The following is a 19,731-nucleotide window of genomic DNA, read 5'->3' on the forward strand; positions in this document are numbered from 1 at the left end:
ATTTCTAAACACAAAAAAGAAACAAAATGAGACTTTATAAGAGTTTAATTTTATTATATGAGGTTGTTGCACATGAAATGTCGAATTTGGTAGTGAAATTTCAAACAACAGTAACTTAGTGGAAATGAACTTTTAGTAAACAAAATAGCCACCATTTGATGCTATCCACTTCTCCAAGCAAGACACTAGTGCATTAATGCTACTTTCATAGAAGTTCAACGTTCTGGGCTGAAGAAACTCCTCAAAGGCATTTTGACAGCCGTTTCATTGGTGAATCTTTACCCTGCCAAATAATGGTCCAAATGCTTAAAAAAAATGGTAATCTGTTGGCGAGAGATCTGGTGACTATGGTGGATGCAGAAAAGTCTCATAGTGAAAGCTGTGTAGTTTTTGTACTGTTGTTCTTGCGACATGGGACCTTACATTGTCGGAAAGCACTAAAAATTCATTTCTGGTGACCAATCTAGGCTGCTTAACTTTAACTTTTGATGCATTTCATCCAGCTAGGTGCAGTACTTCTCAGAATTCATTGTTTCAACAGTTTTCAAGAACGAATAGTGAATAATACCAGCAGTACACCATCAAACAACCACCATTATCTTCCTCGGATGAAGGGTTGGTTTCGATATTGTATTATATCAATTTTTTGTCACATGCCACTATTCTGTGCAGAAATGAATGTTTTAGTTCCAGGAGAGCAGAGAAAAGCATATTTCCAGGCAACACATCCAGCTTTTTGGTTTTTTCAAGTTATTGCAAGTGCCAGGAAACTGTGGAATAATGTACACCCAATGTCACTGTCATCCACTAGTGCTTGCAATTCATCATTGTTAATGGTTGCTAATGCATGTCCACGTGGTTCACTTTCAAGGATCATATCGCTGGATTGGAATTTTTTTGAACCATCGCTGTATGGTTCATTCATTAACCCCTTCCCTGTGTTCGGCATAACATTTCGCCCTTGGTCAGTATAGCTTATTCTGTGTTGGGCATAATATTACGCCCGCGAACATCTCTGACTGAATTAACCTGTGTTGAACGAAATAATACGTTTTTTGTTGGTGAAACATTTTTTTGCTATTGAAGAAACAACATTTTATTTAGTCACGATTTTCAGTGCCAACAAAGAAGAAGAAGAAAAAGAAGAAGTTCAGAGGAAAGTAAACTGTTTTGGTGTAATGCTGACAAAGTGCAAACGTGAGTTCGTTTGTGTGCCGCGTTTAGTCAGTTGCTTTATGTACATTTTTTTGGTGTTGCATTATTTGAACTGTTGGCGATTTATTGTTGGTTCTTGAGTTTGTGAGTTTCTAATAGTATTGTCAAACAGGATTGCAAAATATTTTATCCCTCATACCTATTGAAGATATTGCAATGAAACTTGGCGGATTCATTACGTATAGACCATAGTATATTTCAAGGTAGATTATAATCAGATACCTATATCCAGGGCCAGTCCAGAGAGCCCCAAAGTTACCAAAAGGGATTTTTTGGAGTAAAATTTCCCGAATTATCCCCGATTAGTATGTAATAGTATTGTTAAACAGGATTGTGAAATATTTTTTGCCTCATCCCTTATACCTATTGAAGATATTGCAATGAAACTTGGCGGATTCATTACGTATAGACCATAGTATATTTCAAGGTAGATTATAATCAGGTACCTATATCCAGGGCCAGTCCAGAGAGCCCCAAAGTTACCAAAAGGGATTTTTTGGAGTAAAATTTCCCGAATTATCCCCGATTAGTATGTAATAGTATTGTTAAACAGGATTGTGAAATATTTTTTGCCTCATCCCTTATACCTATTGAAGATATTGCAATGAAACTTGGCAGACGCATTATGTATAGACCATAGTATTTTTCAAGGTAGATTATAATCGGGTACCTATATCCAGGCCCGGTCCAGAGGGTCCCAAAGTTACCAAAAGGGATTTTTCGGAGGGAAATTTCCCGAATTATCCCCAATTTCCCTTTTCTCATACTTGATGAACACATGTGTGAGGTACCATTTGAAAGTCTGTTATATTCTGAAGAGAAAGACGCATGAGCCATGATACTCGGATGAATTGTGCTGAAGCAATAGCTACTTAAAAATATTACTACACAAACTCAGAAAAAATACACAGAAAAATACACAAAATGGAAAGCATTTTGCCAGAAAATTACACAGGGAAGAGGTTAACTGTGTCAGGTCCAAATGCTCTGTTGATGTTCCTGGGTGCCTCTGCTGCATTGTGGTCAAGTTTAAACATATTTGACTTATGCCCATATTGTGTCCATATGATCACACAGTATGCTAGCACCCAAGCTCACATGCAGGGTATAGTCTTGACAAGAACTGAACATGTACGGAGAGGAGAATTCTGGCAATAACTTATGGTTCAATCAGAGTGGTTGTTAAAAATCTGAGCATCATTACTGTCACCAAGTGTAGCAAGGTTCACCAGGTTCACACGTTTGTTTTTCGGTCGTAAACAAAAGTAGCGTCCCAGTGGATAAGTTTCTAGGTATGTGCAAGAAGTGTGAACTGGATAATACAGAACTTAGTGTTTGAGACAAATCAAAACTGAAGTGCAGGAAATACGATGAAAGGTATTTGGATTTTGGTTTCATTGGTACTAATGTTGATAATGAAGAAAATAATTCTGGATCTGCCTATGGATTGGTAACAGTGCTGGAATTTTCTGTTTCCCAAAGTAGTAGGAATAGTACATTCATAAAGATGTTTCTCAGACACTAAGATTAAGTGAAATATTCTTAAATGTGCTAAACTTTTTTCTTAAATCAGAAATGCAAACTACTAATCTTTAAATATATTTTATTTTAATGTTTCTTTTGATTGGTTCCTCATGTCAAAACTTGTAGGATGTAAATATCACAAACCATGCCATAAGAAGAAAATATCGAAGGAGCACATAAAATGTCAGTGTTTGGTAGTTTGTGTGTGGGGAGAGTCAAACCACAACTGACTAGTGTCCTGCAGGTTGCTCACATTCAGTTGGTCTTTGTGACCAGCTGGTTTTGGCAACCAAGTGCACATTGATTTATCTAGCATGATGTTTCTCATTGGTCCCTGTCTGGTAGTCCAATACATTCTCTCACTTCTTGTCACTTAGATCATCAAACAGTATAGGAGACAATTATAAGTACAATAATATTAACAAATAATAGCATTCTAAAGGTCTTTCTGTTACCTGGAGAATCACCCAATGGCCATTCTTTGCAGCTACGTCCATGGCATTTTCAGCAACAATTTCCTGCCCTTGGCCAAGAGACACATTGTGGAAGTTTCCTGTGCCAGTTGTAAAACCCAGTTTGTTTCCCAAAGCTTCTACATCCTGTGAATTAACATTTTCAGGTAAAAAAAAAAAAAAAAAATCGGAAATTTCAAATAAATTACTTTTTTCAAAGACTTTCAATGCAAACAAAAACATGAAAAGAGTTTTCATTTTTAGTAGTGATATAACAAAGCAAAACATTTACTAATCTTGATATCTTTATTTATTTAACAGGAACACAATGTCATTCCCACATTCCAAAAAATATATATTTATATAATGAATCTTAGCAATTATTATGCTTGTAGAGAAGCAAAAAGACAGGAAAAAAAGCTCTGGTACATTGGGACTTAATTTCATAATATATTTAATATTACATATACATATAGAAAAGGGGGTTAGAATTTCCTTGTATTCAAAATATAACTGTACACATCAAGATATTACAAATGATTCTTAAAATGTAGAGAGGCAATAATCATGATCTACATTGGCTTCCAAAGATAATGTTTTCAAATGCATTGTAGAAGAAATTTCACTGACAAACAATCATAAATATAAATGAAGCAGTATAATTTATTATAGACTTATTTCTTGAAAAATATTAAACACTTCAGGGTATATTATACTTACTATTATCTCATAGCATTAATTTATAATTTCATAATTATTATTATTTTTATTTTACTTTGTTTTTGTGTCACTTTTTGCTAATTGGAAAGATGAAAATGAGTGATGATTTGATGAAATTCACACTCACAAAGAACACCTTTGCCCAGGCCAGGACTTGAACTTCGGTGTTAAGATCAGCCAACTACGGTGAAACCCCGATTTTACATTTTCCCGCGTTATACATTCAATCTTCATGGTCCCAACAGGGCAAAATGCTACAAAATTTTCCCTGATTTTACATTTTCCTGCATTTTAAGTTCCTTCACCTTGGCCCTGAAAAACGTAAAATCGAAGTTTCACTGTATATTGATAAGCTTAACTTAACATAATTGGCAATCAAGCTGGCTATAATTTTGATACCTATAGAACCATAAAAGGGTATTGTTACTCGTAATGCTGTGAGATAGATATTGATAATCTTGTTAAAACAATTTCAAATTCATATATAAGGATAATTATTTAAGAAATCTTTTATAGTTCTATAGCTGAAATGTAACAACTGTATATTCTTTAATGCATTTTTAAAATTCTTGTAGTTTTAGGTTATGTTTGCTAAATATTTTGAAATGCTCTCTTGTCCAATACTGTGGTTTTGGATACCTTGTAATATGTAACCTTGTAACATGTAGCATGTAATATTGCCGTATTAAGGTTGAAACGCTGTTCTTGGCAGTTTAAAAACACTTTTAAATAAAAAAAATAAAATAAATGAGTAATTTTTATTCAAAATGTATATCCATAAAATACATTTCATACTACAATAAAATAATATTGATTGATAGAAAACAGTCACAAACCATAGAATCGTAACTAATGTTGAGGATATTGTGTATCACTTTGATCAAATATTCTTACCACCAATATTTAGAAATTGAAACAATATAAAGTACTTCAGAACAAGGTCCGTGGAATCAGTCTTCCTCCCTGCCTGAGAAGGTCCAACCATAACTGGGCTTTCTAACAACCCCCATGGTCGATAATTCTGTGACTTCATCGCGAAAGCACTTGCCTTCCTTTGCCAGTCTTTTTACATGGAAGCACGTTAGTATACAGACATATGTGTATGCAATTGTTGTTGGAGATCTTGTATGCAACGTCTTTTTTAGAGGGAGGATCTGGGGGGGATCAAGCTCCGCAGTAAAAGTTGCCACATACTAAAATTAAATAACCAACATACTTTATTGCAGTATGCAGGGTTTAAAGTGAGCCAGAACGGTCCGGAACTCTGTTTGTTGGCGGAACTCAGTTCCTGCTGCGACATAATACACGAAAGTCCGCCCTTTGTTACACCTTGTAAACAATAGGTAAAGAGCAAAGAGAGCTAAATTTGTCTCTTGTCGGTGGGTGGTTCGAAATTTAGAAAAAAAAATACACATTTCAGTCAGTGCAAGTAGTTTAAGTTTTAATTAAGAACCTAATTTCCTGAAGTGACATACATGATAGATCTTGTGTTTATAGGATGCAATAATAATAATATAATCACTCCATTTTTCTCTTGCACGATCAATTATGAATGACAAATTGTTCTATTTTACTTGGCACTTTTTACCACTTTTGGCTAATTGTGAAGACGAGAAAAAATGGTGGTATGATATATATAGATGAGGGACAATCACAAATACATATTGACAGCACACAGCACAAGCCCCATAGAGGAATATACTGGCCATGCATTCAAACGCTCCCGGAATAATGTAGTCCAGTGAAGTTGACATTTGGCTGTCTTGAGAAGGGGTCACTCCTTACACCCAGCACAATCATTTATAAACATACCACAATATTTAGAGTATATAGAAGTAGTTACCATGAGCCAGCCCCCGTGATGGAGTGGTTAGCATATCGCAGCGCTACAATGCCAAGGATCACGAGTTCGAATCTGGGTATGGGTCATAGTGAGAGTCGATTCGTCAATTTCATCATATCATCACTCATGCTCATCTTTGCAATTAGAAAAGCTAAATAAAATAAACCAAATGAAATCAAAGTACGTAGTTCCCATGTCTATTCATTTGTGATTGGCGTTCCGGCTACTGAATGAATTAGTTTTGTATTGACAGTGTCTGCGGAAATTAGTGCATGGTGATGATAATAATACATTACATTTTTATCATCTGGAACTATCAACATTTTCGTCGCCTTGTAATCAAGGGGTCTCGTGTATGATACCCAGTGGATGCACATAGTGGTTCAGATTCCACTTTAAACTGTAGACCCAGTCCCGATTAGCCAATCTGTGCATAAAGAGGACTCAAAACAACAAATCAATCAATCGATCTTTTCGTTAATCTATAAATTTCTCATTTTACAATTTATTTATTTTGACATTAATTTTGTAGGTAGAACACCTCTCTCTGATAAAAACAATAGTGGTCTTAAGTAGAAGGAGGCATTTGTTTTATTAAATGCTTATTCTTACACCATCTCTTTACTGTCCATATAGGTAAGGTAAAGTTCCCATTGCACATTTCACCATGCTATTAACCACACATCTTCGATCTCATCATATTAGATGTGTGATCAGCATCATGCTCCAGCTGACTTAGCCCACCCCAAGCGTTGTCCCCAAGAACCCATTTATTTGAGGCTGGGTGAACCCCAGAGTCGCTTTATGCATAGGGTTACCAGATCGCTATAAGGGGAATATAGGACATGTTGTCCCAAAATGTAGGACACAAAACATTCTCAATAAATAATATACAGGGTGTCATTTTAATGGTGCCCACGGACCACAGATTCGTATAGAGGACATCAAAACAAATAACTTTTCCCAGTAACATTTTTCTCGTTGGTGCGTCGATTCGATGCTACAGCTGTTCAAAAAAGACCGTTTTGCCACCTGGATGCTGGCAACCCAACACAACATTTGATCGTACCTGTGACGTCATATCCTGCGGTGAAACAGCGCACGGGAGGGTTGCAAGAAACACACAAATTTTGTGAAAAATTACAAACTACCAACCACATTGTTATCTGTAAAACAAAGCGAGAAACGCGTCCAGAAGACCGAACATCATAGCCTACCTGCCAGAATATCAGAAGTCATCTCAGGGGAAGGGCGAAGTGAACCAATGATATGAGAAATGGTAAAAAAACGTATTCAAAATGAAATGTCAATATCGGATTTTGTCTCAGCCTACATCTAAAATATCAACAACAATAAATTTTATTGGACTTAGAGCTTACACGTGGCTGTTTACGCCCAACTACATGTCCGCGGTGGCTCAGTCGGTAACGTGTCTGACTACCATGCTAAAGATCCCGGGTTCGATCCCCGGCCGGTTCAAATCCGGGAACTTTTCTAACGATGGAAGCGGCCCCGTCGCCCACCTAGCGTCGAATAACATGGGTACCTGGGGGAAACCCTGGGGGGTAAAGGCGGTCAGGGGCGTAATGCTTATCACATCACCCCCACTCACGACCGGATCAAGAAAGTGTGGGGCGTTACCCCCACACCCCCTATATGCCTTCATAGCGTGGTGCTATGCACAGGGGAGCACTTTACCTTTTTTTTTTTTTTGCATGTCAAATATTTGCAAATCTCGTTGCAAGGTTGATATCTACAGGTTTGTGTCCAGATGCCATGCGGTACTTTTGTGCTGATAATGGAAGTATCCGAGGTTCACGTTGTTACATTACGGCTAGAACACGTACAACCACAGTAACAATGTAATGATGAATCAGTAGCAAATATACTGCGCTGTTCACAGTTCCAAACTATTACATGTGTATCCGGTACATAGATAAACACATAGTCGTCTTAGAGCTTGTATTACTACTACTTATTTCCCTATATTTTCAATCATTTTTGCCACTTGCCTCATAATGCTCTGAATATACAATATATTATCTGTTGCTTACCTTTGGAATTTTGAGTTCTTTCATTTCTATTTTGTCATCTGTTCAGTGTGTCACAGACAACTAGTATCAGAAGAACGAAGTGGATAGACTAAATTGTAGATGCCAACTTGGTAACTAGATTTGCAAATATTTGACATGTAAGCTTAGACAAAATTCGATATGACCACTTCCACTTCCACTATTTTCTTTCTACTATTTTTCGTATCGTTTGTTTACTTCCTGTTAGGTTACAGAACGTGTTTTCTCGTTTTGTGTTACGGTACATAATGTGGCTGATTGTAGCTATGTCATTTTTCACAGAGTATGTGTGTTCCTGGCAACCCTGGAACGCATCGCTTCACAACAAGTACGACGTCACAAATGCTATTAAATGTTATGTGTGGTTGCCAGCCTTCAGGCAGCAAAACAGGCTTTTTCGAACGACTGTAGCGCCGAAACGACGCACCAACGAGAAAAATGTTAGTGAGAAAAGTTGTTTGTTTTTATGTCCTCTATACGTTTCCGTGGTCCGTGGGCGCCATTAAAATGACACCCTGTATATTTCTATAGAACACGTTAGAAAGTAGTTGAAAAATGACACTTTTAAGTTTTAAAAAATGAATTCTTAATGAAATTTTAAATGCAAAATTTCAAAACTTCCAATCATACTAATCAACGCACCTCTTACTACATGATTTAAGTGGTCCTTCTCAGAGGAGACAATTCTTATCAAAATTTCAGGTTTAGTCAAACTATATTTATTATTTATGTTAGAGTGGATGGTCAAACTCTTTCAAATTATAGGGACCAGTATCAAAACTTTTACAGCCATTATGAAAAAATAATTTCTCTCGTGAGTCTGTTGTGCTGATTGTAATGAAAGTACTCTCTCAACATTTGAATTATGACCAGTAATGGCAAACAAATATTCAGCATTTACCGTAATTTAAAATGGTTCCAGAAGTTTCATCTTGGCTAGTTTTTAGTTCAATAACAGCGTGTCTACAAAAATAACAAATCCCGAAATCTTGACTTTTCCTGGACTTTTCTAGACCTTTTTCCAATTTTTTTAACGTTTATTTATTCGACCCCTACTTAGATAAAGTTGGAAATTAGTAATTAAGAAAATAAATATTTATTTAATGAAAACCCCTACCAAAGGGCCAGCTAAGATGAAAACTGAAGCTGAATTTAAGGAGAGAATTAGACCTGCTTTCTCGTATTAATGCATCCTGAACTGTGTTTGGCAGACGAGCGAGGCTTTGGCGTCTGGACTCACAGTGAGTATAATCTTATGTGGGGCTTTATTCGGTTGTCCCTATATGCTTGTGACTGTCCCTTCATCTATCTGATCTTACCACCATTCATTCTCATCTTCGCTATTAGCCAAAGAGATAGAAAAAAGTGAAGTAAAATAAACTAAATCAACCAATCAGTCATTATGATAGCAAAAATTCTTGACCACAAGAATAATTTATTGTCTTTAATTGACTTCTTGACCTACTTGTTAATTTCTTTACTTTTCCTTGACTACCATGACTTTCTTGACTGGTAGACACCCTGAATAACTTTGTTCTCTATAGCCCTGCTTTACAATCAAATTATATTGAATACTGAATAAGAATGGGCAACACCTTGTTCCATCAGTATAAACCCTAAGGCAAGAAATTCTGCTCAGGCATTGAACAGTGACATCAGTAAGTGGTCCCAAAATTTTGTTCATTAATTGCTTCCATTTTCCCGTTTGTTTAATAGCAGGACAAACTTTTTTTCAATGGCAATCAAAATAAATTATATTGAGTTCGGAAGCGCAGTCCATAGACTTGTAACTTGCATGATTTTTTCTGTTACCTATTTTCCTAATGAATATTATGTGACTCTCAAAATATAGGACATTTATGATATTTTTCCAATTCCTCCCGGATGCCAGACATAAGGCTAAAATGTAGGACATGTCCGGGAAAAACCGTACATCTGGTAACCCTATTCATGCAAGGACAAGGCCGGAAAAATTCCAACCTTAGATCACCCATATTGAGAATCGAACTCTGGTCTCGTAGCAGTCAGACAGCCTACCGACTAAATCACTGCGGCTCCCCTGCCTCTATTCACATAATAATCCATAATTATTATTATTATTATTATTAGGCCTACCTATTCTGTATCTATTTCCTTCTACTTAGTTATTTATAGCTTTTCTGCCACTTTTGGCTAATCGCGACGATGAATGATAATTGGATGAAATTGATGAAGAACATGCACGCCCAGGTCGGGATTCTGACCCGAGAACTTTGATGGCAATATTGAAAGTCCACCGCTTTATGCACTCTTTGTCTTATAATATAGTGTTATTAGCAGATATTGTAATATCAACACAATTTTGCTATTCTTATTACATGCGATACAATTGACCAAACCCTTCCCGAATATATTTCTAGGTAAGTGCCTACGTCCATGCCATGCCCCAGAAATGAGGTGAGCGATGTAACGAATCAAATATTTTGTTGTAACTATTGAAAAATATTGACACGTCGTCGTTGTTTTCAAATGACTTGTGAAAGCAGAGGGAAAGTTTGCTTCTGCGGTGACATCACAAGTTTACGATCCCCGTCCCCCACGGAAAAGGGGCTGTTATGGTCAGACCTCTTGAAGCAAGGTAGGGGAAAGTCTTAACGGACCTTGCTTCAGAATACTTATAAATTTTAATAAACGAGGGTCATACCAAAATTAATGAGCATTTAATTTTTGCAGGCTAATCTGTAACAGCAAAAGAATGAGCATTTTGTGTAGGTGGTGCCATCTGTTTTTATCCTTGAGTGTTGTAAGACAACAGTAGTTATTTTTGATTAGCTTCACTTACAATTATAGCAATCAATTCTAGGATTGTGTTTAACACTGCAGTGTTTGCACAAAAAATTCTCAACTTTGGTCACTCTGATCCCTATTGCGATCCATCAAATATTTTGGTTTTTACCCAGTATTTGTCAAAATTTATAATGAGAAATTGCTATTTAAAGTACTCTGCTTCACTTAGCAAAAAAATATAAGTTACTTCACTCAACATATTACAGGAGGGAGGAAATACTAAATCTAGTGAATTTCATTTGAATTTATAAACATGTACTTATACATAAGAGCTGCAGTGGTCTAGTCAGTTAGGTGTCTGACTGCCATGCAGGAGCCCGAGTTCAATTCCTGACGTTGCTGATCTAAGGTCGGAATTTCTCCAGCCTTGACCCTGCATGAAGTGACTCCGGGACTCACCCAGCCTCAAAACTGTGGGTACTTGAGGCAACCATTGGGGGTAAAGGTGGCCTGAGTATGGTGCTCATCACACCACCTCCAAAATGGCCAAGATTGGGAATGTTTACAATGCTACCCCCCATCCCCTAAATGTGCATTCATGGCACAGTGAAATATGCATGAGCAACTTTACCTTTTTTTACTTATATATATATGAGGGCGTACCCAAAAGAAACCAGAATTTGCCAAAAAAAAATTGCCGAAATATGACAAAAAAGGTGAGTTTATTAACTTTGAGTTACAAATACCTTAGTCTCCTTCAAAGTATTGTCTTCTTGACACGATGCACTTATCCAAATGGCATTCCCATTGCTTGAAACATTTTTGGAAGTCCACAACTGGGATATGGTTCAAGAATTGGAGCCCATGTTCGTGAACTTCAGCCACATCGGCAAAGTGTTTGCCTTTGAGCTCGTTCTTCAAGCGGGGGAATAAAAAAAATCGCAAGGCCCAGTGAATACAGAGGGTGAGGAATAACAGGCATTTGATTTTTCGCCAAAAACTGTTGGACACACACAGCAGTGTGGGCTGGGGCATTGTCATGGTGGAGCAACCAGTCGCCACGCTTCCACATTTCCAGACGTTTTCGCCCCACATTTTCATGCAATCACCTCAACACACTCATGTAGAAATCCTCACCAATCTCTTCAATAGTAGGACGATGATCTTTGTAAACAGTATTTCGCATTTTTTCAATGTTTTCGTCATTTCTTGCTGTTGCAGGTCATTCAGATCGCGGTTGGTCTTCCACTGACATTTCCCCCTTTTTAAAATGTGCAAACCACTCGTACACTTGCATTTTAGCTAGAGTGTCTTCTTTAAATGCTTCTTTAAGCATCACTACAATCTCAGCTGCAGTTTTCCCTAATAGGAAACAACATTTCAACACACTCCTTCTTCCTTCTGATCCGCCATAGCAAAATTCGCAGCAAACGTTTGTCATCACAAAGAACGTGCGACACAGCAAAGCTCCATGTCTACACAGGGCAACAACACTCAGCACACTGGCGCGTCATAGTGTCTCCTCACTACATCTAGCGGCAGAAGTCGGGAGTACGTTAGGATTTCCCGCCAGATATGCTTTCCCTCGTACATATATATGTGTTTGTAAAAATACTGTGTCTGAAAATGCACCTGTCAATGGTCCCATGGATCAGTATTGTGCAACACAGAAATATGAACTCTATAATAAGTCACCACTGGATCTATTTCAAATAAATGATGAAAGACCAGAGTTCCTGGATTGTTCTAGGAAGGCCAACAGTGTTGCCAAATGGCAGTAGCATGCAAATTAAGGGTGAAGCAGAAATATTGAGACGATTTCAAAATTGCGCCACCAGAATCTCCCGACAGATGTCATGCAAATTCATGTGGCATTGTGTACAACAGTGCATAGCCTTCTGTAGCCATGGAGCATTGGTTGAGTGAACATCGTGCATTCACAGTGGAATGTTACTTTAAGAATAACGATTCTGCTACTAAAACACAATGTAGATTCAGGTGCTAGTTCAACATTTTGAGAAATGGGAAAGTACCAACATGACAGATAATTCTGAATTGGGTAAGAAACTTCAGAACAACTACATCAGCACAAGCAAGAAGAGCACAGGACATCCACAAAGTACGGGAACTCCGGAAGCTGTGGGGAGGGCCAGGGAAGCTTTGCTGGGCAGAGGTTTATTTGAGGGAGAATGGTGTCCATCTGACTGACATTATTTTCAAGACATAGGCATCACATGAAATTTTTTTGTATGTACTTTCGAGTCATGTAAGTGTTTTCATTGTTATTCTGATGTCTAATAGAGATTTTGAAAATTGAAATTGTCTCAATCTTTCCGCCGAATTTTGTATAAACAAGTGGATCACTATTGTGATCTGCACAGTCACTGCATTGTTAATGAATTTTCTGAAATTAAAATATTTCTACAGCAAACCACCTATTTCCATAATCAAGACTTTAATATTGGAATCTAGTTCTGCAATTGTGTCTATTATTATCCCTAGAATGCGTAAGGTTCTATCTGACTCATGCATTGTAAGAGCAGCAACAGGTATAATATTTTGCCCTACGTAATCATGTTTACTAGTTATTTAATTCCTATAGCAATCTATCTTCTAATGTGCATGTAAAAATGCTACTAAATAAAACAAAGAAACATAAGGAACGGAAGTGGAAATTGCAAAATTGGAAAATTCTGACTGAAAATGATATCAAGCAATACGAGATAAAATATCGCACAACTGTAAAAAAAAATACAAGCAGTTAATTTTAGTTGTTGCCAGTATTATATAATTACCTAAGCCAAATATTTACTTTAGAGTAAAAAAAAAGAATGGTAACGAATAAAAATATTTAAAAGATGTGCATATTTAGTACAGTTAAAATGGCCCTTGAAAATTAGGTAGTTGCCATACTTTTAAAGGATTTACTCCAGGTGAGAGAATGAAAAATATTGGAGTAGAAGGGCTAGTCTCTTCAAAAGATTTTGCAAATTCTACACTTCGTCCTTCAACATACTTGAAGCCCAGTTTTTCTTCAATAAACACTCTGAAACACAGTACAAAGGACAAAATTTGTTCAGTTCATATACACAAATACATTTCCACAAACACAAACTTAAATTACACAACGAGCACTTCCATAATGTTACTTCTTTCACTCAGTTTAAACATGCAAGGTCTGACAATTAAGTTCATGAACTTGCCACTGTGCATGTATGATGGCAGCACTGTACAATAGGAAAGAAGGGTCGACGTTTAGCAAGACCTTTTGGAGAGGCAAGATATGTTTTGGGCTGTGTTATCACTGGCAATGAAACATGGGTAGTACCAATATGACGCTGAAATAAAGCATCAAAGTGCACCATGGAAATCAGCAAATTACCCATGACCAAAAATCCCCATCTGAAAATATTCTAAAAAGGAGATCTGAAATGCCGGTGATGTATAACATGTGACAATCAACAATATTGTCGACTTGGTACAATGTACAATTACAGAATTGCAATATTATGGTAAAACAAATGAAAAAAAAATCAACTCTTCTACAGATCCCCTGACCAACAACAATCAACTACACAATTGGATTACTGGGCCTCTCCAATGGCATAGTGGTACCATCATCGCCTTGTAATCAAACGGTGCCAAGTTTCTAACCTTGTGGAGGCACATTGCACAGTGGTCCAGTTTCAATTAGTCTATCTCTGCATAAAGTGGACTTAAAACAACAATTTAAACAAACAGTCGGTTACAGACAAAGGCTGCCACCTGGCTTAGCTTGGCACTTATTGTTTATTTCAACTCTCAGGAGTATTCAAATGGGTCCGGTATGTTTGCCCGGCACTCACTTGCCAGACAGGTACCTTTACCCGACAACAATAGTGAGAAGTAATATTTCCCTCTGCTTTTTTAAGAACTTGGGACCTTCCAGAATTACAGTTCATTCTGGGTAGCATTAAAGATGTTATTATTATTGGCAGTCATTATTACTCTTCTGCTATGAATTACTTTTCAGTTCGTTGATGATGCATTAAGTAGCATTGCTTAATGGTCTATAATGCAATATTGTGTGCAATACCATGCAAGAAATCCAGGGTTGTTCGATTTATTCTATCATTGAAAACAGCGGTGATGCATTTTTCTCTTTCAATGAATTTCTTGCGACTTGGTGAAAGATCTCTCCCACGAAGGATATTCTCTGTCCTACGTTGCACTTGTAACTGTTCTTTTCTGAGCTCATCAATTATTGTGTAAACACAAACATGAGATGGGCCTCCCCAATGGCGCAAGGCAATTGCCTTGTGTTCCCTCTAGTTCTGAAGGTGGTGTTGTCCAGCTACAAGTATGGTGTTTGCATACCTCCACATTTCAAAGTTTTTCGCTTCTCACAACACCAATAAAAGAAATCAACTACATGTTGGGAAACGGCGTTGGTGAACTGAATGGTCGAGCAACTGAGTTGTCGGGCAAACGTACCCATTGGGCAAATTGAGTCGGGCAACTGAGTTGCCAGGCACGTGAGTGTCGGGCAAATGACCTGATACGATTCAAATACTATATTTTTCATATTATCAATGTTTTTGCTTTCCTTTGATTTTGTCACATCAGTACTACTGAATAATCATGGTACTTTTATGTCTAGAGAATAATATATGCTTTCGGTAAATGCAGATATCTCATTGTTTTGATGCTGCCTCTTTTACCTTTGCCAGGAAATAGGCATACACATTTAACACAATTTTCTGTTCACCCAAGGACAAACATTTGTCTTTTTTATGCTTTTTCTTGTAGCAATCTGGAAATGAAAAATCATAGTTACCCTTGCTCACTTCACTCACTCCATGCTCATAACAATAAATACAATGAACAAAAATAAAACTAAGAAAAATATTTAAGAGGAGAACAACAATGCAACAAGAATAAATCAAGAAACTAATGAAAGTACAGAAGAACACCACAGGTGCAAACACAAGTTGAAAGAATTTTGAATTTGAATTTAAAATTTTGGGTGCGTTAGCACTAAGGCTGTATTGCACCCGTCACATTATATGGGGTCCAGCCCCTGACCGTTACAAATAACAACTCTAACGTTGCATAACTAAAATCTTAAAATATTCTGACTTCTGTTAAAAGCTGAGGCTGTAAATGGGCACTCAGCACACATAAGGAAAAAAAACAGGACAACACACACATAATTATACTGGCCATAGGGCCAGTCACCAGAGCCTCGTTTGTCTGCAAAATGCAGTCCAGGGTGTACTAAGTGGAAGTGAGGTTGACAATTGGACATACTACATGGAAGGATCACCCCTTGCACCCCATACAAGTTGAAAGATTTCAGAAGAATGCATTCACCCTCAACACATGAAAATTCCTAGAACGGGAAAAGTGTTGCAACATTACACCCTGTGTTGAGACCTCTATCATCCAGCAGATGACAAGAGAATCAGCTGTCGCTAAGCAAGGGCGTAAGAGAACCAGCGGGGAGAAAATCTGAGAGATCCAACATTGTTGTGTACTGCCCTACCTCACCCCTTCATTCCACAATCCCCAGCCTGGCATCCAAACTAACGTGAAGCATTTCTGGTTTGTACCAAACTGGACTGAAGAGGGACATAAACCCTGGCATCCATGTACGGGGTCCAAAGGTGACCACGATGATACTCAGCAATGAGGTATGTAGCACTTTTTCTATGATGAGTTCGCGAACCTAATTGTCAGACTTTGTATTACAGTCTGAGGTGTCTCAGACAATATATGAGGTATCTCGTGAAACATCTTGTATCTGAGATATGTCAGATAAATGTCTACTATAGGTCAAAAATAACTATCCATGATAATGAAGAAATTTGGTGAACTTTTAGGCCAATTTAATACTCGCTGATTTAACTGCTACCAATAAAGCTCAGATATAAATATACCTAATCAACACAAAATTCCAAATGTTCAAAGAAGAACCACTATGTTTTATTCTCATTCATTAAGGTAAAACACTACATTTTACCAAAAAGAAACAGTTACGTAACTCGAGTGCATAAACTATAGATTTATATTAATAAAAATGGAAAATTTTACAATCAATTATAAGCTACTTATAGAAATACTGGATAAGGATATTACAGATACACTGATATGTGCATATCTGCCATTAACATGATTGATATGTCTGTCTCCCAAGAGTCAAGAATTAAGATTATGATTTATTAAAGATACTGGCTACTGAACTTGGAAAGATAAAATGGTGAATGAAGAAAATTACCAAATATTAGCATAATGTGCTGTTAATTATCTTGCAAGTTTTAGTTACCTTAATGGTAGTCAAACAACTGATTCTCAACCATGCACGTCCTCAGGATTTTTTCCAGGGAGGGGCAAGGAAGGTTTTTTTTCCGGGGGGGGGGGGGGCAACATGGCATATTTTCCCCAATAATAGTGTTCATCCCTCAAAAAACATTGCTTAAATTTGAATTTATCATGTTCGTGCAATAATTAACACACATTATTGTGGCTGAAATTAAATTATATGTGTGAAATATGTAATTTTTGGTTGACTTTCATTTTCCAGGGGGGGCCACGGTCCCCCCTTGCCCCCCTTCCGGACGCCCATGTTCTCAACAGTGGGTATTATTTACTTTCTAATATTTCAAGAATTACCAGTATTAATGGTATCTGTATTAATTTTGACTGAAATAAATAAAAATACTACAATACTCTTTCAATTTCTGTGTATCGGCCAACAGTTTAAATCTTATAACACATACAAATAATTCACAAATTTAGATTATTGAGTACTATAATTAAGGGGTGCATTCATCACTATTAAACACCATAAGCAAAGCTCCAACTTGTTTTTCTTTTAGATACAATTTAACATAATCTATCTGCAGGGCACCTTCCATGCTACATTTGTTTCCATGGTAAAAATTAGTTTGGATATTTTTTGAACAGACCTAACTATTTATTTGAAATTGCAACACTTCTGAATTTTTTGAGCTTATAAAGATACTCACATTACTTGCACATAGAAATGTGTCTGTTGGTTTAAATGATAAAATTGGAAAGGGGGCCAAGAACCAAACTCTGGGACATACCTGTCTCTATTGAGAGTGCTTCAGATACATGATTTCTACATATAGCTTTTGATTGTTTGGTACGATTGGAACCACTATTGACCAAATCCTTTAACCCAGTATTTTCTTGTTTATGGGTCATTCCATGTCAAATCGACCAATTTCAGAAAAGTTTCCAGGTCATGGTTTTTTGATTTGGATGAAATTAGGCATCAAGGTTCAATCCTGTCTGGAAGGCTTTGATTCCAAATATTAGCTTCCTAGGAGAAATAGTTCTAGAGTTATAGCCTGTTGAAGAAGGTGGTGCAGAACAGAAAATGTGATCCAAATATGAGAAATGAGCATCAGAGCTAACTTCAGGACTCAAAAACTTTGGAACTATTGATCACAGCCTAGTGATATTAACACACCAAACAAACCTTCCACCAAGGAACACGTGTATTGCATCAAAATACCCTCAGCTTGTTTACGTTAGCAAATAAAATACCCCAAAATATGCCTTAAAAAACCTTACTTGTCAAAAAATGCATATTTTGTGTGCCTGCTGTTACAACTGTAATCCAACCAGGAAGGTGGCATTAATTTTTCTAGTAACCCTGATGTGAGCTCAGTATGCACACATTATGTTGTCTACATGCATATCACCCAATCCATATTATATGTGGTTGAATATGCAAGAAATTGAAAAATCACCAGAAAATGGTGAATTTTTAAAATGGTGTAGCACAAAAGGGACAAGAGATATCCAAGCCAAGTTGCATACACTACATAACTAGATCTTCCTCTAATGTGTGTCAAAATTTCAACTTGTTATTGCAAGGCCCTAGTGCACAGTAAAGGTAGACCCTTAAACACCCAGCACGTTTTCAGTGGGAAGTTTAAAATTGCGCAAGGTTTTAAATGAAGATTTATATCCCGTAACTACGAGCTTGTTTATTTCAGTACAGTCTTAGCTACATGCCTATTGTTGAAAACCAAATAGAAGAAGACGAAAGTCTTTACAAAATTTCAATTTCGTTGGGCCCCCACGTAGGCAATGCTAGGACGTGAGGGTTCAAAACAGTTCCTGCATATTGCATAATATGTATTTCATTCTTGTAGCAAGAATTGTGCACTTACTGATGACACTTTCGTAGAAAGTTACTTTCTAACATAAAAGCCATGCATTTTAACGGGAAATTCAAAATTCCAAAAATTGTTGTCTCGGAAATTATGAATCCTAAGGTTAAAACTTATATCTCGTAGTCTAATAAACTCAATTTTCATTTATCAAGTAGAAGAAGAAGATGAAAGTTAAATAAAACTATATTTTTATGAAATTTAAATTTCATCAGGCCCCCACGTAGGCAACACTGGAACGGGGTTTAAAATGGAACCTCCATATTGTCGGAGGTACTGTGGTACTCCGATATTTAATTATTCATTCCATTTCTGAAATGAAAGGGTGTCCTATGATAGTCAATTCATCCTGTTAGTGTATGTCTAAAGAACTGTAAATAATCGTCTACTTCCTTTCTAGTGATTTTTTGCAAGGTTACTTCCCAATTTTGTGGTTGTTACAAGAATGTGATCATCTGTTCCAATACATGTTTTTAAACCATAACCGCCGAGATGTGAAATATGTCACATTTGGTTTCTTTGTCTTTTGGAGCATACTGCGACTCAGGCAATGTTAAGAGGTACATGTCTTGAGTGCTACACAAAGAGCCTTAAGCATCCTATTAGTATTTAGTAAAGTTCAATTTGATTCTGAATATATTTGTGGGGGGGGGGAGTGCAAATTTGCCCTGTAAAAAAAATTAATGCTTTCACATTAAAAATTATATTTTTTCTCCGAAAGTATCAAAAGCAAGTCCACAATTCTTGCCACGAGAATGAAACACATATCTGGCAATATGGAGGTTCCATTTTAAACCACCATGTTCCGGCATTGTCTATGTGGGGGCCTGATGAAATTTAAATTTCGTAAAAATATAGTTTTATTTCACTTTCGTCTTCTTCTTCTACTTGATAAATGAAAATTTAGATTATTCAACCATGGGCGTATTGTCTAGTGTGTACGAAAGAAAACG

General features: G+C 36.9%; 1 protein-coding gene across 2 annotated transcripts in view; it reads right to left on the minus strand.

The window, feature by feature from the left end:
- Dhc93AB (Dynein heavy chain at 93AB) overlaps positions 1 to 19,731 on the minus strand; it is a 584,738-nt gene that overhangs the window by 58,532 nt on the left and 506,475 nt on the right. For both annotated transcript variants that reach the window (XM_083127975.1, XM_083127974.1), the window contains 2 exons: positions 13,506 to 13,638; positions 3,195 to 3,338 (listed from right to left, as the gene is read on the minus strand). In XM_083127975.1, coding sequence (XP_082984101.1) covers positions 3,195 to 3,338; positions 13,506 to 13,638 — 277 coding nt within the window. The remainder of the gene's footprint in view (positions 1 to 3,194; positions 3,339 to 13,505; positions 13,639 to 19,731) is intronic.

The sequence above is a fragment of the Lepisma saccharinum genome, chromosome 9 (genome assembly GCF_977018435.1).
Source record: "Lepisma saccharinum chromosome 9, izLepSacc3.1, whole genome shotgun sequence".
NCBI lineage: Eukaryota > Metazoa > Arthropoda > Insecta > Zygentoma > Lepismatidae > Lepisma > Lepisma saccharinum.